The sequence below is a fragment of the Chelonia mydas genome, chromosome 2 (assembly GCF_015237465.2).
Source record: "Chelonia mydas isolate rCheMyd1 chromosome 2, rCheMyd1.pri.v2, whole genome shotgun sequence".
In the NCBI taxonomy this organism is placed as follows: Eukaryota; Metazoa; Chordata; order Testudines; family Cheloniidae; genus Chelonia; species Chelonia mydas.
In genome coordinates this window covers 31,518,052-31,540,304 of record NC_057850.1, presented here as the reverse complement: position 1 = coordinate 31,540,304, position 22,253 = coordinate 31,518,052, and the positions used below count along the sequence as shown (strand labels likewise).

General features: G+C 42.3%; 2 protein-coding genes across 17 annotated transcripts in view; one reads left to right on the top strand and one right to left on the bottom strand.

The window, feature by feature from the left end:
* The window catches only part of EBAG9 (estrogen receptor binding site associated antigen 9), a 41,214-nt gene extending 35,781 nt beyond the window's left edge, over positions 1–5,433 (top strand). For all 14 annotated transcript variants that reach the window (XM_043539172.1, XM_043539167.1, XM_043539169.1 and 11 more), the window contains one exon: positions 4,882–5,433. In XM_043539172.1, coding sequence (XP_043395107.1) covers positions 4,882–5,002 — 121 coding nt within the window. In that variant the 3' untranslated portion in view covers positions 5,003–5,433. The remainder of the gene's footprint in view (positions 1–4,881) is intronic.
* A 6,642-nt stretch (positions 5,434–12,075) lies between these two features.
* The window catches only part of SYBU (syntabulin), a 53,968-nt gene continuing 43,790 nt past the window's right edge, over positions 12,076–22,253 (bottom strand). For all 3 annotated transcript variants that reach the window (XM_037892103.2, XM_037892101.2, XM_037892102.2), the window contains exons 4-7: positions 20,005–20,107; positions 16,919–17,122; positions 14,892–15,041; positions 12,076–13,839 (exon numbers count right to left, since the gene is read on the bottom strand). In XM_037892103.2, the coding sequence (XP_037748031.1) occupies positions 12,714–13,839; positions 14,892–15,041; positions 16,919–17,122; positions 20,005–20,107 (1,583 nt within the window). In that variant the 3' untranslated portion in view covers positions 12,076–12,713. The remainder of the gene's footprint in view (positions 13,840–14,891; positions 15,042–16,918; positions 17,123–20,004; positions 20,108–22,253) is intronic.

Genomic DNA, 22,253 nt, shown 5'->3' with positions numbered 1-22,253 from the left:
TATACTAGTTTGATCTTTCACCACCATTTAAGCTCTTTTGGTAGAGAATATTTAAAATTCTAGACAGTGACCTGCAAACTTGAAACAGCAGCAAAAAGTTGTATCTTACTACAGCAAAGCCAGTTGATATAGCTATAATATCACAGGAGATGTAATGGTGACATTAATCCACCATGGTGTGTGCATCTTTGCGAGAGCTCCTTTTCATCATGCATGTTATTGCATGTATGGTGTCTACAAAACGAAAATGGCTTGGTTAGCCAGCAGAGGGTGCAGTAAACCACTTAGGAATCTTAGTGCAGGCAGGAATTCTCTGTGTAGCTTGCAGTTTAAAGAGAGAGCATATGAACTGTTGGCAGTAGTTGTGATTACTAAGCCTCTGAGTGCTGCCATTAACTCTTGTTAGTGCTAAATATTTAGTTCCACATGAGACTTTGATGAAATACCATTATTTTTACATATATGAACTATTTGCATAGTTGGTATCTTCACATGCAGCCTTTTGTTTTCCCTCTCTCTCCCACCCAAATCACTGCGCCAGAATTTCCTTTTGGTGGGTTAGTAGTAGGCTGTTGCTGTGAAACACAGAGCAGCATGTCTGCTATTCAGGATGCTAGGATGAGGAAAAGCTGCAGATTGCAAAATAAACATCCTTGATGCAGGATGATGGCAATCCCTTGGGATTTAGAGTACTAGTGTACAAGACTGACGGTGAATAGCTCCACAGTTCCCTTGACATCACATCTGTTCAGCTGATCTAAGTTAGTTTGCCTAATAGTTGTTAAACCCATTAGTTGTTCTGCCTCAGTGACTAGAAGTAATGGATTCCTGTCTCCTTTATAGCCATCTTTTACACATATGCAGACAGTTTTCATGCCTCCTTCAGTCTTTCCTCAAAGAAGCACATTTCATCTCTCTTCTCTTGATTCCTAAGCTGGCCCATGTAGGACAGAATAGCTGCCTTCATGTTTGTGATATTCCTACATCTAGGCACAAGGAATGCAGGCCGTACCTACAGTATGGGGGACTGCTGCAAGGAAAGCAGAGACTCTGAAAAGGATTTAGGGGTTATAATGGACAAGCAAGTCAGCACATAAGTGTGATGCTGTGCCCAAAAGGATTAATGTGCTCCTTGGGTGTGTAAATGGGAGTAAGAGTAAGGAGGTGATTTTACCTCCGTATGAGACATTGGTGAGACTGATGCTGGAATACTGCAAACAGGTCTGGTGTCCATTTTAAAAAGGTTGCTGAAAAATTGGAGAGGATGCAGAACAGAGACAAAAAATAATTTGAAGATTGGAGAAAATGCCTTGCAGTGAGAGACATAAAGAGCTCGATTTGTTTAGTTTATTGAAAAGAAGATTGAGAGGTGACTTTATTGCTGTATACAAGAACATAAGAACTCGAACGGCCATACTGGGGCAGACCAATGGTCCATGTAGCCCAGTATCCTGTCTTCTGACAATGGTCAGTGCCAGGTGCTTCAGAGCGAATGAACAGAACAGGTAATCATCAAGTGATCCATCCCCTGTCGCCCATTTCCAGCTTCTGGCAAATAAAGGTTAGGAACACTTCAGGGGGACAAGAACGTTCCCAGGGAGAAATACCAGGTGCTAACTGGCTCTTTAGTCTGGCAGAGAAAGGCACAAGAACCAATGACTGGAAGCTGGAGCCAGACCAGTTCAAATTAGAAATGAGGTACAGATTTTTAACAGTGAGAGTGATTTAACTGTTAGAACAAACCAAGGGAAGGGGTACGTTCTCCATCTCCTGATGTTTTCAGATCCAGACTGACTGCCTTTCTGGAAGTTATGCTTTAGCCAAACACACATTATTGGACCCTAAAGGGGTAACTGGATAAAATATAATGGTCTGTGTTAGACAGGAAGTCAGATTAGATGATCTACTCTTCTCTCAACTTTCTCTCAGAGTAGCAGCTGTGTTAGTGTGTATCCGCAAAAAGAAAAGGGGGACTTGTGGCACCTTAGAGACTAACAAATTTATTTGAGTATAAGCTTTCCGATGTAGTGAGCTGTAGCTCATGAAAGCTTATGCTCAGATAAATTTGTTAGTCTCTAAAGTGCCACAAGTCCTCCTTTTCTTCTTTCAACTTTCTCTCTGATTCTGCCTATACAATTAATATAACACTGGACTTCTGTGAGGTATGCATTCTTTATTTAGATGGATTCATTTACTATTCACTAAAAACCTTACATCCTCCCCACTGCCTTGCCCTTATTTCCCCCATTCAATTATTCTTTCCAACATGAACTGCTTTGCTATCACTGAATCTCATTTTTGATATTACCCGATCTTTCAGTTCATCAAAACTCTCATGTTTTTATCCTACCCTTCAGAAAACTTGCAAGAGAGCTGGGAGATTTATTGTGTACATATTTAAATAGCATATTCCATGCCACCATCATTAACAAAAGTATGGAATAATACTGAATCCGGGATCCTCCTTACCTCTCTATCTGTTATTGCTTATCAAATACAGAAGATGGCGTTCATCCCTCAGTTGCTGGAGTATGGATTCAGTCACTGTTATTGTGCCACTCACCTCCCACGCCTGGGAAAATTTAACCGGGGGGGGAAATAAAATGAACAAATTCTATCTTGTTTCTCTAGCAACATAATTTTTGTGTGCTCATGGCAACCAGAGAGCTGACCCTTTGCACAAATCCTTCAGACAGTGATGGCCTGAGCTATGAGAGCAATAGCAGAAAGATGCTGCCTCAGGGATAGACACTGTGGAACAGGCTGATGTTTCTTTTGCTTTTTAATTTCTATCCCAGTGGCAACCTGATTCAGAGGCCATACTGCTTTAAATTAAAGAAGGGCTGAGCAGTGATGTTCTAATCCAGAGTTTGAGGGTTCTCAGGTCTGGTGTTTGTGGTTTCGATCAATGTCTGTTGTTTTAATTTGACATGATAATATTTTTAAGTGAATAAGGACTTGCTCATTAATATCAGTGGAAGCTAAGCATTCAGCATTTGGCATAATCAAGCCCAAAATATTTTAGAAATCTGGGCTATTGAATTATATTCTCCTATGTGACCTAATAGCTAACTTTAAAAAAAAAAAAAATGTAGGTAATGGTAAACATCTTAATCCCAGTGTTTAATCTAGCCAATTACAATTGAGAAAAAGTAGACTACCAACTGTGTTCTTAATTTATAGTTTCTATAAAAATAAAATTACACACTGATACAGAGCTTTGAGACATCAGAGCAAAAATAGTTTTCTACCATTATGGATTTGCCATGTGTATTTCCCAGTCAGTCTGTACTTGTCCTTAGACTGTCTCCATACAGAGTGAGGGAGATGTGATAGCATCCAGTTGTGCATTGTAGTGTGGAAATTACACCCTCAGTTACTCTACTGTGTGGAGTTTGGAGTTCAGTTAGCTTTCTAACTAATTCTTTAACTCTGAAAACAAATCTCAAAAAGTAGATTAGCCCTTAGTACTCTGGCTCGTTGGTCAAAATGGTTAATGCCCAGGTTTAAGGTGGAGAATAAACCCAACTGGGAGGTGGGGCAAATTTGGACACTATTGAGGAACAAGTGGTGTTGCATCAGCAGCTGGAGTTTGAAAGCAGCCTAGACAACGTATGAGAACTTGACTGACAATAGAGAGGGTGTGGGAAGCGAGGCAGGAGTGCCAGTCTGTCTGGGTCTCAGGGAGGGTGTTGAGAGGAAAAGGTTTTCCAGCATTTGTATTGAGGGAGTGGGCAGGCAAATGAAACTCCTGTTGGGGCACAAAAGAGAAGAGAAACTCAAAGCAAGCAAACTCTAAAGTCTAGAAAACTCAGGCCCTTATTTTGAGTATTCTGATTCTAGACTAAGACTGACTGATTTTTTTTTTTTAAGTAGCTTGTTTGTATAACTGTATTTACCCTAGTTAATTCCAGTTGTACCTATGTATTATGGATGTTTGGAGGACTGATAAATGCAGAAGTGCATTTAGAAGAAAGGTCACTGCATGAGATCTAAGAAATTTCACTAGATCTGTATACAAAGTCTTGATTATCTTTAAAAGCATGATACAAAACTGTAAACAAAAAATGGAAAAGTAACAACAAAAAACCAACCAACGTTTTAACAAAAGTCTTGGATTGCTACATTATTTTACTTATTCTCCCCCCTCCCCAACTCATTCCAAATATATCTCCCTAGTGATCTCATGGGTCTTTCATTTGCACATCTGTATATCAGTTACATTCTTCTTATATCTCATGAAATTCTTCGGCTTGTTCAGAGGTTCCTACTAGGCCTGATCCAAAGTCCTTGAAATCGATGGGAATCCTTTCATGGAGTTCAGTAGGCTTTTTGGATCAAATCCATGAAGCAATTTCTGCAGTGAAAAAAGTATCTGTCTTTTAAAAGTGAGACACAAGGGCTTAGCCAGAACGATTGATTAAAATCTCATACAGCTCAAGAATAAAGTACAGTTACTGGATTCTGATACAGAGATGCCAACAGATAAGATCTATAGCCCTTGTCTTCACTGGGGAAAATGCAGTGTAAGAGATTTAACAGAAGCAAAGTTTGACATCAGCAATTTACTTAAAGTGCAGAATATGCCCTCTTTCAACTAAAGCTTAAACAATCTGAGCATGAGGAAAAGGCAGGTTAACTGATAACTGCCTAATTAGGAGCACAGGAATAACCCAGAATTTCAGGCATCATTCCTAAAGGGGTTTGCAGGCTCAGTATACTTTAATGCTCACAGTTACAAGAGTCTTTTTTTCCTGAAGTAAGAAGTTCAGTATTTATTGAAAACATGTAAATAAGAGTTGTCTAGCTTCAGCCAGTGTAAAAGGGATCTTGCACTGTTTTCTAAAGGTGTGAATCTGATGTTCTCTCTTCAAATTGCAGGCAGCAGAAGATAGCAGAAAGGGAAAAGAGAGCAGCAGAACAACAAAGGAAGAAAATGGAGAAAGAGGCACAAAGGCTAATGAAGAAAGAGCAGAACAAAATTGGTGTAAAACTATCCTAACACAAGCACTTCTAGGATGACTGTACCAGCAGGAAGGAGAATCCCAGTTTCACAACATAAAGCATCATTTGTATTGATTTAAGTATTTTTAGAACTCACTGCTTGATTTTAATGCATTCTTCAGGTCATCTTGGAGCCCGAATTCTCCCATAAAGTATCTTGAACTATTAGTAGATGGATCTTAAAAATAAAACACCAACCCTGCAAATCATACCTTGATGGAACAATGTTTCCTGCAATAGCGCTATTCCAGCACCACCCCCTTATACAAGAACAGTGATTGCTGCAGTGACAGTCTGATGGTGGGGACATAAACTCTAATAGATGGTTGAAGCTTAAAGAAAAAAGGGTGTAAATAATTCAGTGGTGGGAAATCTACTGTATTATCTATTATGCTTACCTGAAAAGTGTAATTAAATAATTTTAAAGAATTCTTTGCTTCTGTGCTTAATTTCAGAAAATGCACCTTTGCTGTTCCACTCTTAATTGTCTTATTTATAAATGTTGGGAAAGATGCTATAAAAATATGCTTGCATTCTCCTATGTAAGATGATATTGACCTATACTGAAAGGAAAATAATGCTTCTGTTTCTGTTGAGCTGATTATCATCCATACAGTTCTTTTCCTTTTTTTTAACAACAGCAAACAGGCTTGCTGTGGTTGAGGACCAGCAAGGGTGGAAATGAAGTGGATTTTATTTTTTGCTGACACCGTTTTCAGTACTGTTATACTTGCAATCCAAGAGAAGAATGCACTGTAATTGTAGGCAGAGATGTCTCAAGTGGAAGAGATTGGCACGATAACATTTTAATATCAGTCTGACTTGCATACTTTTCTCATTTTAGAGTTGATACTGCATGCTATTATGGGAGCACATTTATTTATGTAATGTCATTGGGAAAAAACATGATTGGTTCTTTAATGACCTTTCAGTATTGGTGAGCTGTTCAGATAATATATCTATATCTGGTTATTTATATGATCAATGGGCTATTAACCACGCTGTCCTAAGCAGATTCCAATTGCATTCAGTCTTCCTAAACATTCCCCCAGTAAATCTGTTGGATGGGGGAAGTTTTCCCCTCCTGAAAACTTTAATTCTTGCAACCAAAATGGCTGTCGTCTTCCAGCCCAAAGGTGGCTACATTTCAGTGGTAGGTGGAGGTGAACGTTGCATACATGAAGAACAGGAGTACTTGTGGCACCTTGGAGACTAACAAATGTATTTGAGCATAAGCTTTTGTGGGCTACAGCCCAGTTCATCGGATGCATGCAGTGGAAAATACAGGAGGATGATTTTATATACACGGAGAACATGAAACAATGGGTGTTACCACTACACTCTCATTATAGTGTGTATGGTAACACCCATTGTTTCATGTTCTCTGTGTATATAAAATCATCCTCCTGTATTTTCCACTGCATGCATCTGATGAAGTGAGCTGTAGCCCACGAAAGCTTATGCTCAAATACATTTGTTAGTCTCTAAGGTGCCACAAGTACTCCTGTTCTTTTTGCAGATACAGACTAACACGGCTGCTATTCTGAAACGTTGCATACATTCTGTACTGTATACTAGGATTCTTCTGAAAAGGATTTGTATACAGGGCAAACATATTATAAAACAAAAAATGTGATATATACAGCCAAAGCTAAGGCCCAGTCCTATACAACCTACTGATGGTCCCCGGAGCCACAGAAAGCAGCGCATGGCTGGCTGCAACCCTTTCCTATATACGCGAAAAGGCAAACCCCACTGGACAACAGCAATTTTTGCTGATGGCAGGAGGAGGTTCTTAAAAATGATCAGCTTCCAAATGAACATCACTTCTAATTCTTGGACCCATTCTCTCTGCCACCTCATCTGAGGGTCAGATAATGCACTGGATTATCTTCCAGCCTGAAACTGAAGTAAACCTCCCCTCTCTCTCTCTGTGTACAATGGTTCTATTCTATATATAATGCCCAAAACTGATAGGTATCTTGTAGACACAATAGGAAGACAAGTCTCGGATGCCAAGACAGGTTAAGAACGCCGCCACTGCAGGGAAGCTCTCAACTGATGTCAAATCTGCATACTCTGTACCCATGACAATTGCCTTCTGACGATAAGGTTGGAGTGGCAGGAAGACGGTAGGACAGGATTGCCACTGCATTGCCTCAAATCTAGGGGGTCTTCAGTTTCATCAGGACTGTTGTCAACTAGCATAAGTTTAGAGCAACTTTAAAGGTGACTCTAACCCCCTCCTGGGACAGGGCAGGTGTGCCATGAGAATGGGGAAGTAGTAGCCATCTGGTGTAACTTTATGCTGAACTGATTTTAGCTCAGGAAGGAATATAGGTCTTTATCAGTGCTTCATCTTCCTTAGTAGCCCCAGTGATGGAGATACTAAGGAATGGCATAATAAGGCTGTGGACTCATGAAAATTATTCCTGAGACAATTGTCTGGCTTTTGCACTCACTAACGCAGAGCATACATAGCTTTGGCTTGGACTCAATTTGGCTGGTTCAAGCTGTAAATGCATTTTGACTTTCAAGATGAAAACAAATGTTTGTCTGGTATTTAGTGTCATTACAACTCTGTTGAACACTTGTCACTATTCATGCTTAACAAAAGGAAAACTATTCATGCTTAACAAAAGGAAAACTTGTTAGAATCACTTGACATCTTTAAAAATTATTGAACGGTGTATGTAGCAACGTGCCCTCCAAAAATGTCTGGTAGAAAGAATGGAATATTTCCAGGCTCTGAACATGCCTTCTGGGAAACAAAAATGTTTACTATGAATTGATTTATGCGTTTGACAGAATAAGAGGGGATGATAGGAAGTCTTGCTTTGCGAATGAGATTATACAAAGAGAATAAATATTCTGTGTATTCTGAATCATGGTATCCCTTAAATTGCTGTCATTTCTAATTGACTAGTGTGAGGAAATGTTGAAAATAGAGAGAAATTCATGCACATCCTATTTACAGTGAAGATTATGAAATATTAAATACCTCCTAATCCTTAAGGTATTAGCTTTTTATAAAATAATTAACTACTGCTTTTCTCATCATTCAAAGATCAAATATAACTGGCATCCACTTGAAATATCCACAATTTATAAAATATAAATAAAGGAACCAAGATGTGGGGTACATCTTAACAAAGGGTCATTTGAGATGGGGACTTACAGTTCAATGGACCTAACAATGCATTTATTTATTTTTAAGTCTGGAGAGTCCTGTATAGTCCTTAACCAGCTGTGACCTTGTGCACTCTCCGTATCTTTACCAAGACTCCCCATGTCTGACTCTCTCTTCCTCCGGGTTGTGCGAGTATCTTTGAGACAACCATCACCACTCATTTAGCTGAAGATGGCTAAGCCCTTAAATTACTTGGGTTTTTTTCTGTGTCCAAGGGCACGGTGTTAAACTCAGACTGCACACACTTTGTTAATAGTGCAGAAGATAAAACAAAGCTATGTGTGTTCTTACCTTGGAGATGGAATTGGTATTAGTATGCTGCTATAAAAGGGATAAGTCTGACAAGAGATGATATCCCGTACTGTACACTGGTGTGAGCTTGCATGGTAAATTGGTGCACAACCCTCCTCTTCTAGTGGTTCATTTTTGCTTTTAATCCTAACCAATAGAGTCCCGTTCCCGCAGCTGTGCAAAACCCTACAGCTGCATCTATCATATTCATGTCAGCTATGCAGCCAGCACTTGCTGGGGCTGGCTATGCTGAACGCAAGATAAATTCAGGTAACTGAAAATGGAAGGAATATTTGTGGGAATGTTTATGAATTCTAAAACACTAACTTACTGTAATTCTTCATTACTTCAGCTGGGCAGTCCCAGAACTGTTGGTATTTCTCAGGTTTCTGTAGTTCTCATCAGCTGACCCTTCCAAAGACCGTACCTACCTCACTACCCCCAACCTTCATATCTCTGTCCAGCCACCCATTCCAATCCATCCTGTCTCCAAAACTGAACTTCTCATCTTGCTTCTCCACCTACCTTCTCTATCACCAATGGGTATATCTACACTGCAAAAAAAATCATGTAGCAGTGAGCTTCAGAGCCCCCGTCACCTGACCAGGGCTAAAAATAGCCATGTAGATGTTTCTGCCTGAACACTGGGACCCAGTGAGGGTGGGGCTGAGGCTCCACCTGGAGCAGGGACGTCTGCACTGCTATATTTAGCCCTGTAGCACAAGCCTCATGAGCCCAAGCCAGTTGACCAGGCTCTGAGACGCTCTGCTGTATTTTTTGCAGTGTAGGCATACCCACTGACAACTCTACTTGTTTCTCATCTTCCACTGCATCCTTTCCTTATGTCCTGGCCTTTTTGCGCTCTCTTCTCTTTGTTAGTCTTAGCCAAGGCCTTCTCCATACATCAATCTTACTACAGTCTACAATGTGATTACTTTCTGTTCTACTTTTCTATATTGACTTCCCCACATGTTGCTGCTGCTCTCAACCAGTCTAGTCAAAATGCCTCTGCTAAAGCCACACTCTCCTACAGCCAAACCAACCACGCTCTTCCTCCTCTGAATCCCTCCGTGGGATTTCAGCACATGATGTTTGAGCTCCTTGATTTTACCTGGGAAGTCCTGACTTCACCGCAAACTCCTGTATCAGAACTGTTGCCCTGGGTCTGGTTTTCTTGCCTGTTATGCCACATTCTTTGGAACAGGAAGTTGGGCTTACAATACCCTTACATCACCATGTGAACACAGCATGATTTTCATTTTAGTACATTCTTACAGCTAAAGATTAAGAAGTTATCGTTCTGCTTGTTTAGAATCTTAGGGTTAAGAAATCACTTTGTTTGCACACCTGTCCAGGAGTTTTGGCCTGCCTTTTAACTAATTGCCTGTGAAATTTCCCATGCTGTTTCTCAGCCCTGAGGTGAAATTTTTGGCTTGATAAAATGCTGCTTTACCTCTCTGCCTGGCTGAGCACAAATCCTACTGTTTCGATTTCAGTAGGTATGCAGGAGTTGGCACAGGTGTAACTAAAACTGTGGGCTTTGTAGAGGTGTGTAAGTGACGAACATAAGGCAGTCCAGTTAGGTGGCTGCTGGGGGTGGAGAGGTGTCACAAGCTGGGAGTAGCACAGAAAGCATTTAAGATGGGGTGTGAGTAGACAGGAAAAGGCCTTAATGTCTGTCTTCTTACAGCCTCTTGATGCTTAAATTACACCAACTTGACTCCCTTGCATTCACTTACACCACCTATCCTGTAGTCCTTAGACCACACTGAGCACTAATGCGTCAGGAATGATGGAGGAGGGTTTGTTTAAGAATAAAGTATTACTAGGAAAACATAAGGTGCAGTCACAGAATGTCTTATTAATGCAGGGAAGTGCTAGGGTCCAGGTAAACTCTCATCAGTATCTGTAAATGAGCTACCTGCCTGTGGACTGTTTCCTACATGTTGGCCAGTTAGCCCACTGCCCATGGGTATTTAATATTTATCAAGTGATAGTCCCTTCCAGTCAAAACACTTCATGAATATCAGTAGTCACACCTTACAATACCCCTCTGAAGTAGGTGGCATGGGGAAGTGCTGTTACACTTACTTTACAAAAGGAAAAACTTGACAACAGTGAGGTTAAATGTCTTAAGGTCTCACTGCAAGAAGGTTCAGAGAGTCAGGCATAGACTGTATCTCATTCCGTTTGTTTTATCCACCAGACACTGCTACCTCTCTAGGATCTGCACATGCAATTCCCGTGGTGCACAGAGGGGGACACAGCATTTGCATTCGGATGTACATGTATGGCAGCATGCAAATGTTAGAGCATGTGTTCAAAAGTCAACTAAACTCATTAGGGCCCACTGGCTTTTGAAAAAAAGCTAGGGAAACAATGCAAAGACATACAGGAATCCAAAATTAAGGATGAGATTTTTACACTTCTCAGATTGCAGAAATTCAGAATATGGGTTCCCAGAGCAACTGTACATGGCCAAATTCTAAATATGTTAAAGGATTAAAGTTAACCCAATCCACAATGATACAAAATAGGTGGAAGACTGGAACTGATGGCTTGGGGACTGGTGACTGAATACAGAGCACTTCATCTCTAGATCACTAGCTGCTGTGGGAGCTATAACCAAGTTTTTCAGGCCAAATTCTCCTGTTGTAACAATGCCAATCTACAGTACCCTAGTGGAGTGGTTTTCAAACTTTTTTTTTCTGGCGACCCAGTTGAAGAAAACTGTTGATGCCCATGACCCAACTGAGCTGGGGATGAGGGGTTTGAGGTGTGGGAGGGGCGCAGGGCTGGAGCAGAGGGTTGGGGTGAGGGCTGCAGGGTGGGGCTGGGAATGAGGGCTTCAGGATGTGGGAGGGGTCTCTGGGCTAGGGAGGGGTGCAGGAGGGGGTCAGGGCTCTGGGCTGGGGCCAGGGATGAGGGGTTTGGGGTGCAGGAAGGGGCTCTGGGTTTGGGGAGGCTCAGGGCTGGGGCAGGAGATTGGGGTGCAGGGTTGGGGTGCGGACTTACCTCGAGTGGCTCCCGGTCAGCGGCACAGCGGGGGTGCTAAGGCAGGCTTCCTGGCACCGTGGACCGCGCTGTGCCCCGGAAGCAACAAACAGCAGGTCCGGCTCCTAGGCGGAGGTGCGCAAGCAGTTCCGCGCAGCTCTCACCCACAGGCACTGCTCCCCCAGGTCCCATTGGCCATGAACTGGCCAATGAGAGTGCGGAGCGGGTGCTTGGGGTGGGGGCAGCGCATGGCACCCCATGCCCCTCCCCCCGCCTAGGAACTGGACCTGCTGCTGGCCATTTCTGGGGTGCAGCGCGGTGTCTGAACAGGTACGGACTAGCCTGCCTTAGCTGGGCAGCACCGCTGATGGGACTTTTAACGGCCCAGTCGGCAGTGCTAACCAGAGCCGCTGCGACCCAGTGCTTTACCTTCCGGGACCCAATACCGGGTCGCGACCCGCAGTTTGAAAACCACTGCCCTGGTGTATTCACTGGGCTCCTACCTCCTCTGTGTGTAAAATTTCAACCTTAAAGCTGCATTAATTTTTAATAGTTTATTGCAGGTGAGGGTTTTGCTAAAATAAAACACATATTCATACTTTTAACATGCTTTACTGTAATTTGTGATTATAAATCTGTTGTTTCCAATAAAACACGATTAAATAAGCAAAAAATAAGTTAATTCACAATACACTTAAAGAGAATATTTCATGGTTTGAATGACTAGCAGGTTACCATAAGAGTTCATTTAAGACTTTAAAATAATATGCATCAAATATATTTACCCCCTATTTATTAAACATAGCAAGATTCAAGATGCCCAACAACCTACACAAATGCATTTTTGGTTACTGTCCCCTTGTACACAAAGACCAGTGGAATGCTAGGGCAATTATATATTTTACAAGAGCGCTAAGCAAGACAGACATACAATACGTGCCCGAAGCTGCCTTGGAAGTATGAGCTTTTAGTGTCAGAATCGATACATCAGACTACAAATGAAAAGCGACAGCATGCTTGCTAAAGTACACGGGTAGTACATTTAGTAGGACCAAGCCGCCACGTCACTGAGCCTTCCTTCAGTTTCAAACAACAAACATGTTTTCAACTAAATATAGTGCAAATCAAATATTCAGGAGCAAAAAGACAGACTCTGCCATTATACACACACACGTTTTATGGTCTATTGTAATTCTTCCCCCACCAACCAGCACTCACGACTGGGCAGCTGCACTTAGGTTTTGGTACTGAAAGGTGCACGACGCAGCGAGTGTAGTGCCACCAGGCAACAGCCACGAAGCAGTGCACCGATGTTATAGACCGGATCCGTTCCACCTCGCTGAGTGCTGAATGCCCACATTACTGTTGGTACAATGGGGGCTGCTACAGCCAAAAGATCTACAAGGAAACTGCGGCTCCAGTACCTTTTCGTGATGCCTGCCTGAGAGAGAGTAATGACATTTCTGAATGTTTCATCATGGGAGGCTGTAAAGTCAAGTTCCTTCATAACACGGTTTTCGCTAATGCTCCAATCCCCCTTGCTACCTGGAGACTCCATGGGAGACAAAAGGATGGCAGAGTTTGGATCACTGGGATTTAAGTCCAGTAGCAAAGCAGATTCACTGAAACATTGAGCAGGAAATCCATCCAATCCCTTTAAGGTAGCAAATGGGCTCATGGAACTGGTATGTTGTGATCTGAATATGTTCTGAACGAGCTGCTCCACATCTGGGCTGTATGGCACCACATCAGTCTGAATGGCCTGTTCCATCCTCATGCTGTTGTCACTCTCCTCTGCCTGTGAGGATGTTAGTTTTTCAGCACAGACCCTTTCAAGTGCATTTTGGTTTAGGGCAGCGGGCCCAGTAGTGGAAGTGAAGAGGGCTGGATCACCAGATTCAGGTGTAGCAGCCAGAATAATTTCTTCAAAAAAGTCAGTCCCATTAGCCATATCATCATTGAGCAGCAGCCTGCTGTCCTCCATGGCTTGGTCCTCCATAACTAGGCTGTCCACCATTTTGGAATATATTGTACTTGGACCTAAAGACTTACCAGGTGACTCACATGTATACTCTATACACTGCTCATCCCTCAGAGAGCCGCTCTGAGCCATCTCCATGCTGTGAAGCAAGGACTCCAATTTCTTGTTTTGGATATTTATGTCTATGAAATACTTCTGAATCCCTTTGTCTTTCTCAGCCAAGCTGTTTTTCATGGTTTCAATAACCTGCTTGAGTTGTTTGATCTCCTTTCTTGCTTCTTTCAAGGCCAGCTGTGCTTCCACTCGATGACACTCCTCTTCAATCCAGTCTTCCCTCATGCGAGCCAGCTGCGACTTAAGCTCTTCTATTTCTGTTTCCCTGTCGCAAAAGCAAAATCACTGTAAAACTTCTGTTCTTTGGTCAATTAAAGCATTCAGAGACATTCCATTACGTAGGGATGGTGAGGACGTAGAGATGCTGCAAAAAGTTGGGCCAATGCCCCTATGCACATAGTACAGTTCCACAGTGGACTGGCAGAGGTATAACATGAGGACAATGGATGGCAAGGTAAGTTGGTTGACGGCTAAGTGGATTCACTGACCTAACCACACATGTCGGGGCTACACAGAAAGTTCCAGAGGCAGCATGACAGCGGTTATCTATGCCATGCCTTTGTTTGGGGGAAAGGGATGTGTGTAAAATTCCACTTCATTCAAATCTCTCCCCACTCCCTGTACTGTCTCTCTGTGCAAAGGCACCACGATTCAGACCCAAACCATAAACTTGTCAATTAAAGAAATATCTCTTGTTGTGTAATGTAAGCGGTTGTTCTTCTGCAGAACATCACTACATAGTACTATTGTGAGTAAAACAAACAAAAACACAACCAGGCAGGATCTCCTGTCAAAGAGTTTTTGCTGTCAAGAGGTTGGGGGGGAGAGACTTTTTCTATTACAAAGAGGTTTAGAACAAGAGACGATATTGTTCAGTAACTTCTCATATTTGCAGAAATACACTCTTTGGACATGACTGATGTTGACAGCTGATTGAGCCACTTGCAAAGCCAGTCCTTGAAAACATAGTTACAAGTCTGAAGGCATCAACAGTTGCATGTGCAAAAGTTACTGGTGCAATATCAGATTGATTTTAAAAATATCCCTTCAAAATATTTATAATGCAGTCCAGGCTCAAAGGAGATCACTGGTTCCTTTCCAAAAGTTAACTATACTGTATGCATTCATGGAACGGGTTATGAAACCTGCAATGGCTGTAAACAATTTAATTTAATCAGATACAGCCAAATTCTAAGCTCCTTCGTCAAAACTCACTGCAGTCAAGAAGGGAGTAGGAACTTCAGGATTTTCTCCCTAGTGGAAACTGCTGAATAAATCTCATCTCTTCCCAAATTATTTTTCTGGAAGAAACTGTACCTTTCTTGAAGTTTGCTCTCAGATTCCTTCAGTTTTGTTTTTAGATGTCTCACTGTAACTTCTTTCTGCTGCAGTGGGGTCAAATACTGCTCTGGATGTGGTGCTTTAATGCCATGATTCTCCCCACAAGAAGTATATCTCACCGACCGCCTGAAACAAAAAAAAAAAACAACAGTGTTATTCCTGTAACTCTTTACCTTCCTAAGAGAGGATGGATTCCACATCAGTCCTGACTGGCACAAAGTTGAGTTTACATTGGACTCAATTTGGGTATCTCACAGTAAACGTTAGTGATTTAGTCTGGTAAATCATAGTGCTTGAGGCATTTGCCAGTGGCTTCAATAAGAATTTTGCTATTTACTGTACTTGGATTTAGTGCAATTATACCAGACTAGAGACTTGACTTTCAAATACCCAGATATTCTCTAACTTAAAATAGAGTAAAGGTTTCTACAAGTGTACAGTAAGGTCACTGGCAGAGATGTCTGACACTAATATAGACAAGGCAGCACATTGTGAGGTTGTTAGGAATTCAGCAGGAAGCAGACTGTTAATTGAATAGATTGTATTAGTTGAAAGGATATTACAATAGCTAGAGCTTGTTACAAGGAGGAAGCCAGTTCAGACTGTGTGTGTGGCTATGTGTACATGCGCACACTGAAGGCTAGATCACACTGCCTAATGTTTACATGCCCTGCAACCTTGTTGCATCCACAGTCCCAAGTTAGGCTCCTTATAACATGCCTGGGGAGAGTTAGATGCCTAAGATCCACAAAGACCAGCAGGCTGAGCTGGGAGCCACTTCAGTTAGACAACAGGAAATGCAGAGGGAGAGGGATGGGGCCTAAAAAGGAGTTAGATGCCCAGGTCTTGGCCAAAGAGAGGCACTGGCCTTCCTCAGGTTTCACAGCTGCGAACCCTCTCCTTGAGTTAGGTGTCTAAATGCTTTTTTTTTTTTTTTTTACAAGAAAGGTGGTGACCTCACAACCTTTAGCCCTGTGGTAAGAGCACTCAACCAGAATGAGAGACCCCTAGGTTCAAATCGCTGCCCCCTGCCTGATGAGGAACGGGGGTTTGAACTTGGGTCTCCCACCTCTCAGGGGAGTGCCCTAATCACTGGGTTATGGAGTCTCTCACTCTCTGGCCCAATGGATTTATTTAAATAACAAGACAGACTGAGAAACCCACCCACCCCAGAATATTCCATAACACAACATTAGGCGTTGTGACTCTAAGTCTATTTTGTGATCTAGCCTTCAGTGTGCACATGTACGCATAGCCACACACACAGTCTGAACTGGACTCATCCACAAGGATATTGTAATCCTTTCAACAAATGCCATTTACCAGATTGGGCTTTGCAGGAGAGATAGGTGGGGGGACACTAAGTTTGAGGATCCCGCTGGGGCAAGGGTGATCTAGATATCCAGGCAGAACTTAGATGGCTGTGCACCTTGCCCAGCGGCAGAAGTGAAGACTCCGAGGGGACTTTAATCAGCAGAAATGTAAGTGCTGAGGGAATGCAAGTGCCGACGGGGCTAGGCAGCAGCCGAGCAGGCATGTTTCAAGATCTAAATTTTGAATTTAGCCACCTAAAGTGTCAGTTAGGTACCTAAATCCCTTTGTGGATCTAGCCTTGAGTGGACATTAACTTCTGTATCCACTCCACACTCAACTTCCTCTTCAGTCAATGGGAGTTGTGTGTGTGAAGCAAGAGCAAGAGCACTAAACCACATACTACTACATGAAAGCATCAGACTTGGATGTGAAATCTGGCTGATAGAGCCCTTAGGCTAGTGGAGACCATATATCTTGTGACACTGAGGTGATCAAGGTGGTAGGAAAGTAGGATGGAGTGTGTTCCTGACTGCCCCTTTACCAATACCACAGTTCCTGCCTGTAAATCTACACAGTGGTACTGAGGTGAAAACTGTTTTATTCTCCAGTCCAGAGGACTGATCCCACAGTCCAGAATGGTGAGGATAAGATAACAGAATTAAAACTGGGAGAAAGGAACAAGCACTTGCCTCATAACTGGGCTGCTATCACTTCCCTTGTATGAACCTGAGTTACTGCTACTGGCTGAAGAAGCTCCATAATTCTGATTGAAGTTAACAGGACTCAACTGATTTCTGCACAGTACTGACAATAGGTCCTTGTCACGAGAAGTAGGTGGACTGGTTCCAGACTTGTATGATGAAGATCCATTATTCCGTCCATGAGGGCCACGACTAAAGGCAAACCAAAATGAGTAAGGTTTGTTGGGTTATACTGCATCATGCAACTCACAGCATGTCCTGCTATAAGGTCACCCCATGATGCTCTACAAAATAAATCAGAGCAGCTGGGGAGTAGGAAGTTCTTGGGGAAGCTCTACTGTGGAGCTGGAGGGGTAAATTCCAGCTCGAGGAGACATGCCCTCACTAGCACTGATCAAGCTAGCACACTAAAAATAGCAGCATAGCCATGGGGATGGTTGGTGGTGAGTTGGACTAGCCTCCTAAGTACGTACCTAGGATCTCAGGTAAGATTGTACCTGGGGCAGCTAGCCCATTGTCACACCACAGCTACACTGCTGTTTTTAGCACAGGTACATGTACCTGAGCTGAAAATTACACCCCCACTTGCAATTTAGACATGTCCTTAGCATCTCCAGGTACCATGTATCTTTCACTGACCCTGAAGCAGTTAGTCAGAATCAGATGGTTTAGACAAAATTACAAGATCTATCTTTCTATACTTAGGTTTCTGTTTCCACTGACTCCACCCTACTCTCCTCATTCCCGCTACACCCATCTAAATCAGCAAGCTGCACATTTAAGTTTTCTGGTCTACACTCAAGTAATTAGAAGACTGCAGTCTAATTTGGTATTTACCAGGAGACTTCCTCAGGCAGGCTTGTAGCGGGACCCCTGACCTTGGGGGCCAATTAAGGCTTGAGGCAAGACTTCTTGATCCTTAGCAGGTGGCCTGAGAAGTCACAGCGGCCAGTAAAAAGAAGTCTGGCTTGAAGCACTGTTCCTTTGCCCTTTCAGGATAGTGTACTTCAAACTGTCACTGCCAACTACTGATGTACTTAGGATATGGTCTGAACCTGACTGAGGGAATGCTGAAATAGCCCCAAAGGCTCAGTACCTGGAGAACTTTTAGACAACACAGCTGCTTCCTCCACTCTCATATCTGTCCCTCCCCAGTCTTAATAAAACATTCTGAACTATTCACTATGTGCGCTTGAAAGCAACTCCGACCAGTGCTGGCCAATATCCAGGCATCTGGCAAGGACCTGTGGCATTCTGGAAACTGTTTATAAAGTTACATTTTCGTCTGTAAACACTTCTAGCTACTTTCATGAAATGTCACTACCACTCTCCTGCATGGAAAATGCTCCTCTAACCTGTAACAAAAAGTGAAAACATATTTCCAAAGAAATGGAAAAAAAGAAATCCAGCCAGAATATGAGAAGAATACAACACATCAATGAAAATACTGCAGAACTCATGAAGCAAAAATCCTTTCCTCTTAAAGCTGTCTGACCTGGTTTCCTCCCTCTTCTGAAAATGAACACTTTATATGGAACAGATGGTTGCGCGGCGGTGCTGCAAGCCAGCATGGCAGTGCTGTGGTTTGGGTGACTTCATAAGTAGCTTACAATAAAATGCAGGAGTGTGGTTATGACGTCACTGAAATGCTACAGAATTAAATGTGACACAATTAAGTCCAACTGCTTTTTTTTTAAATTCTTAAACAGAGCATAGGCAAATACTTTAAAACAATTAAAAGTGAAAGGAAAGGACTATTTAAATTTTCTTTGCTCAGGACTATTTCTAACGTATTGATTTTTTTATTTTTATTTTTTTTGCAAGCCAGAATCTGCACAGTACCTGACTGTCCCAAGAGCTACATTTGAAGGAATGTTATGCATGACTTCAGGCCAAATTTGGTGTCTTGCGTGGAATATTTAAAGTTACAACAAGAGGTCATGCTGCTAGTAAGAAAGAAAGTAGGTTTAGGATTTAATCATTTAGTTATTACACTTGGAATTAAACACAAAACCCCACTGTTGCAGCAGCTACCTATTCTCCTTAAATACAGAGCGAAACTGCTGTTTATTTGCATACCGACACCAAGACAGAGATCAGATTCTCTTTCAGTGAGGCATTATGCTACCAATCCCTGCATACTGGATATGTTATGATCATGGATGAGCGCAGGTGACTTGAAAATATGGGAATCATGCTGTCCCTCCACTCTCCCTGCCAGCTTCAGTCTTGTGATTCCACAAAGAGCAGGGATCTTGTCTTGTCAATTTTAACCATCCCTGACTGCTCAAAAAGACTGCAAGCAGCAGGGACTGTGTAGGCACAGCACAATGTGCATATATGTAGAGCCCTGCAAATCTGCAGATATCCATAGACCATGTTTGCAGACTGCGGATTGGATGCAGATACAAATTTTGTATCTGCACAGGGCTCTACATATGTTCATCCAAAACAACTCAGATCCCACCAGGTGTCTAGGTTTATATCTGACATGTGATGTGGAGGCAACTTACAGAAATATTTCATCAAAGGCATTTTTAATACATACCTTTCAAGAACCAGGTATTTTATACCTATTAATACAAAGGAGTGGAACTTGATATTTAGCAACCGGAATTAAAGACACAAGCATGAACATTTTTCCTCCAACAAATGATATTATGATGATCCTGCAAGGCGTGTGGTGAGCTGACAATTTGTCACAGCAGGAAAACAAAGTGATGTGACCAGAAGGTTACGATCAGTTGGTTGGAATGGTTGCACTTAACTAAGCACACACCCAGCTGTTTCCCCTTCTTTCTATGCTAAACATTTTTTTTATGTAGCTGACAGGATCTCAAAGGTATGTCATGAAGGAACAGAACTGTTGTTGGTCACATGATCCTCCTGTATCACAGTTTATATTCTCCAAAAACATCACATTTGTTCTCTCCTAGATCACAGATTCGAATCAATGTCAGTACTATCAGAGAACCCACTGGAGTCCAAATTGTTTTAAAAGGTATAACAGTGGTGGATAAGCCCGGCCTTCCACTAAGCAACACACATAGTATAAGATAAATTGCTTTGCTTACTTGCGAGAAAAAGAGGCTCTTTTGCTCCCAGCAGCAGACATATGGACTTCAGGGGCTGAAATGCTACCTGTACTGCTTGAAGAGCTAAAATCAGCTTCACTCCCTGGAAAGGAAAAGGGAAGAGTAAAAACATGATGGAAATTCTCACTCCAGGACTGATGTACTGGTTTTAAAAGTGACGATGAATCATAACCATCCTTCCTTTGCCTGTCCCATGTGAACTTTAAAAGTCAGCCTGTGTTTTCAACCACACCCTCTAGGAGCAATTGTGGATATATTCCAGACTTTCAACAGCTCCCTGAAAACATACACTTCAGCAACAATAGAACACAACAGGACATGGCAACTTCTATTCTGCCTAAGCCACTTTAAACATTTGTAAGGAAACCCGGCTACCTGAGTGGGGCTGCTCACCATTCTTTCAAGTGCACAGTCATACTAAGCAAACAACTGCTGTTGGATTTGTCACACTTTAAACAGGAAAATATTATTTATCTGGGGGGCAGGGCACCCACTTATCAGCTCATCTGTTTCTGATATCCACATACAGGCTTTAATCTGACACAGAGAAATAGTAAGGCACCTCTAAATAGTTTTACAGTAAACCAATAACAATGCCTGGCTCTAGGCTTTGGTATTAAGCCATACTATCTGATTACTAACTTTCTATGATTTACAGCTTTCATTTTCCAGACTCTGTTATTTAAAGGAACACGGCACCCATTTTGCTGAGCCCAGAAATATGACAGTTCATTGGGTAAGAAGCTCTTATCGCCTGAAAAATACTTGGCGATTTTTTTAGGTTTGTCATATCCAAACCCAGTGCTGCAAACAGCCATGAAAAAAAGATGCCAGTGGGAGAGCTCCATGGGAGAGGATGGAAATAAGCTTTCAACTTGCTTTAATAATAGCTTAACAGCCAGAAGAAAAATTACTATGTACATAATATCTTTCATCTCTGGATCCCAAAGCACTCTGCAACCATTAATTAATCCCTGCAAAAACTCATCAATTATATCCAAGTTACAAATGGGTAAATGGAAGCAGGAAGAGGTGACTCATCCAAGGACATGTAGCAAGTCAGTGGAGGAACTGGAAGTTTGCATGTTGAACCTTCCCGTGCCAGCTTGGCAGCTACACCGGGGAGGGGAATTCAGCTCTTGAGGGGAGGAGAAAGGATGGATAAAGTAGTGGTGCACTGCCCTCTTACACAGGAGTTCCTCTACAGGAAGACAGCTTTAAATTGTGGCTTAGGCTCAAAGGAAACCTGATGGTTGAGGCTTCTCTGGGGGATATGCTGAATCAATTATCTCCTCGCCACATCCCCTCTCCAGCCAGCACCATCCACTTCTCTAGCTGTGGTGCCTGGTTGAAAACCTCCCAGCAAGTGAGGGCTAGGGGCACATCATGGCTAGGCCGTTTCCATTTCCAGAGCCCAGCACTGTAGGTAATGCTAGTGTTTCCTGAGGCTGAATCCTGCCCTTTATTTTTGAATCTTAGAATTCTCAGGCTCATTAAGTCTTTCATAAAGCAAGTGGGCAGCTCAGAACATCTTCCGATGCTCCCAAGTGCTCTACACTGGAAAATTACATTGTGTCAGCACGTGTTAGCTACATGATATTAAACATGCCGCTGCACTACATATGAACAAGGGCTGGTCTGTTTAACTTCGTGGCAGCTGGTTGGGGCTGTAGCAGACTTAGGTCATGCACGGTCTAACATGATGAAATTTTCTAGTTTACACAAGCCGCTAGTGTCACAAGTGACATCACTCCAGCTCTGTATATTCAGATTTAAATGCCAATGGCAAGTCAGAATACAGTCCAGGCTCAGTCAGGTAAGCACTTCCTACCCCATGACATTTAAAACTGCTGGATTCTGCGCATCCCAGCAGCCATCTTTTTTTTAAAGCTGCAGATCCACAGGATATAGACTGCCCAGTTTGTTAGCCCATTACAAACACAAAAGCAAGTCTGATACCACAGAAGCAAAACATTTTAAAAACAAAACCAAACTCAAGCCATGCGCAGTATTAAATATGATCTCTTGTGAGGACGAAGTTCACAGTGGGACGTGGTTTAGGGGAATTTGGGGAGGGATTGTTTTTGGGTTTTCACATTTTGAGACCCTTGACTATGTTTTTCCATCAGCTCTTTGCTAACCGGCAAAGAGCTATAATCTAGAAAAACATGGGTGTTCTTATAATTACCATGTATGTTGTTTTTTCAGTTATCTAGACTCCTAGAACA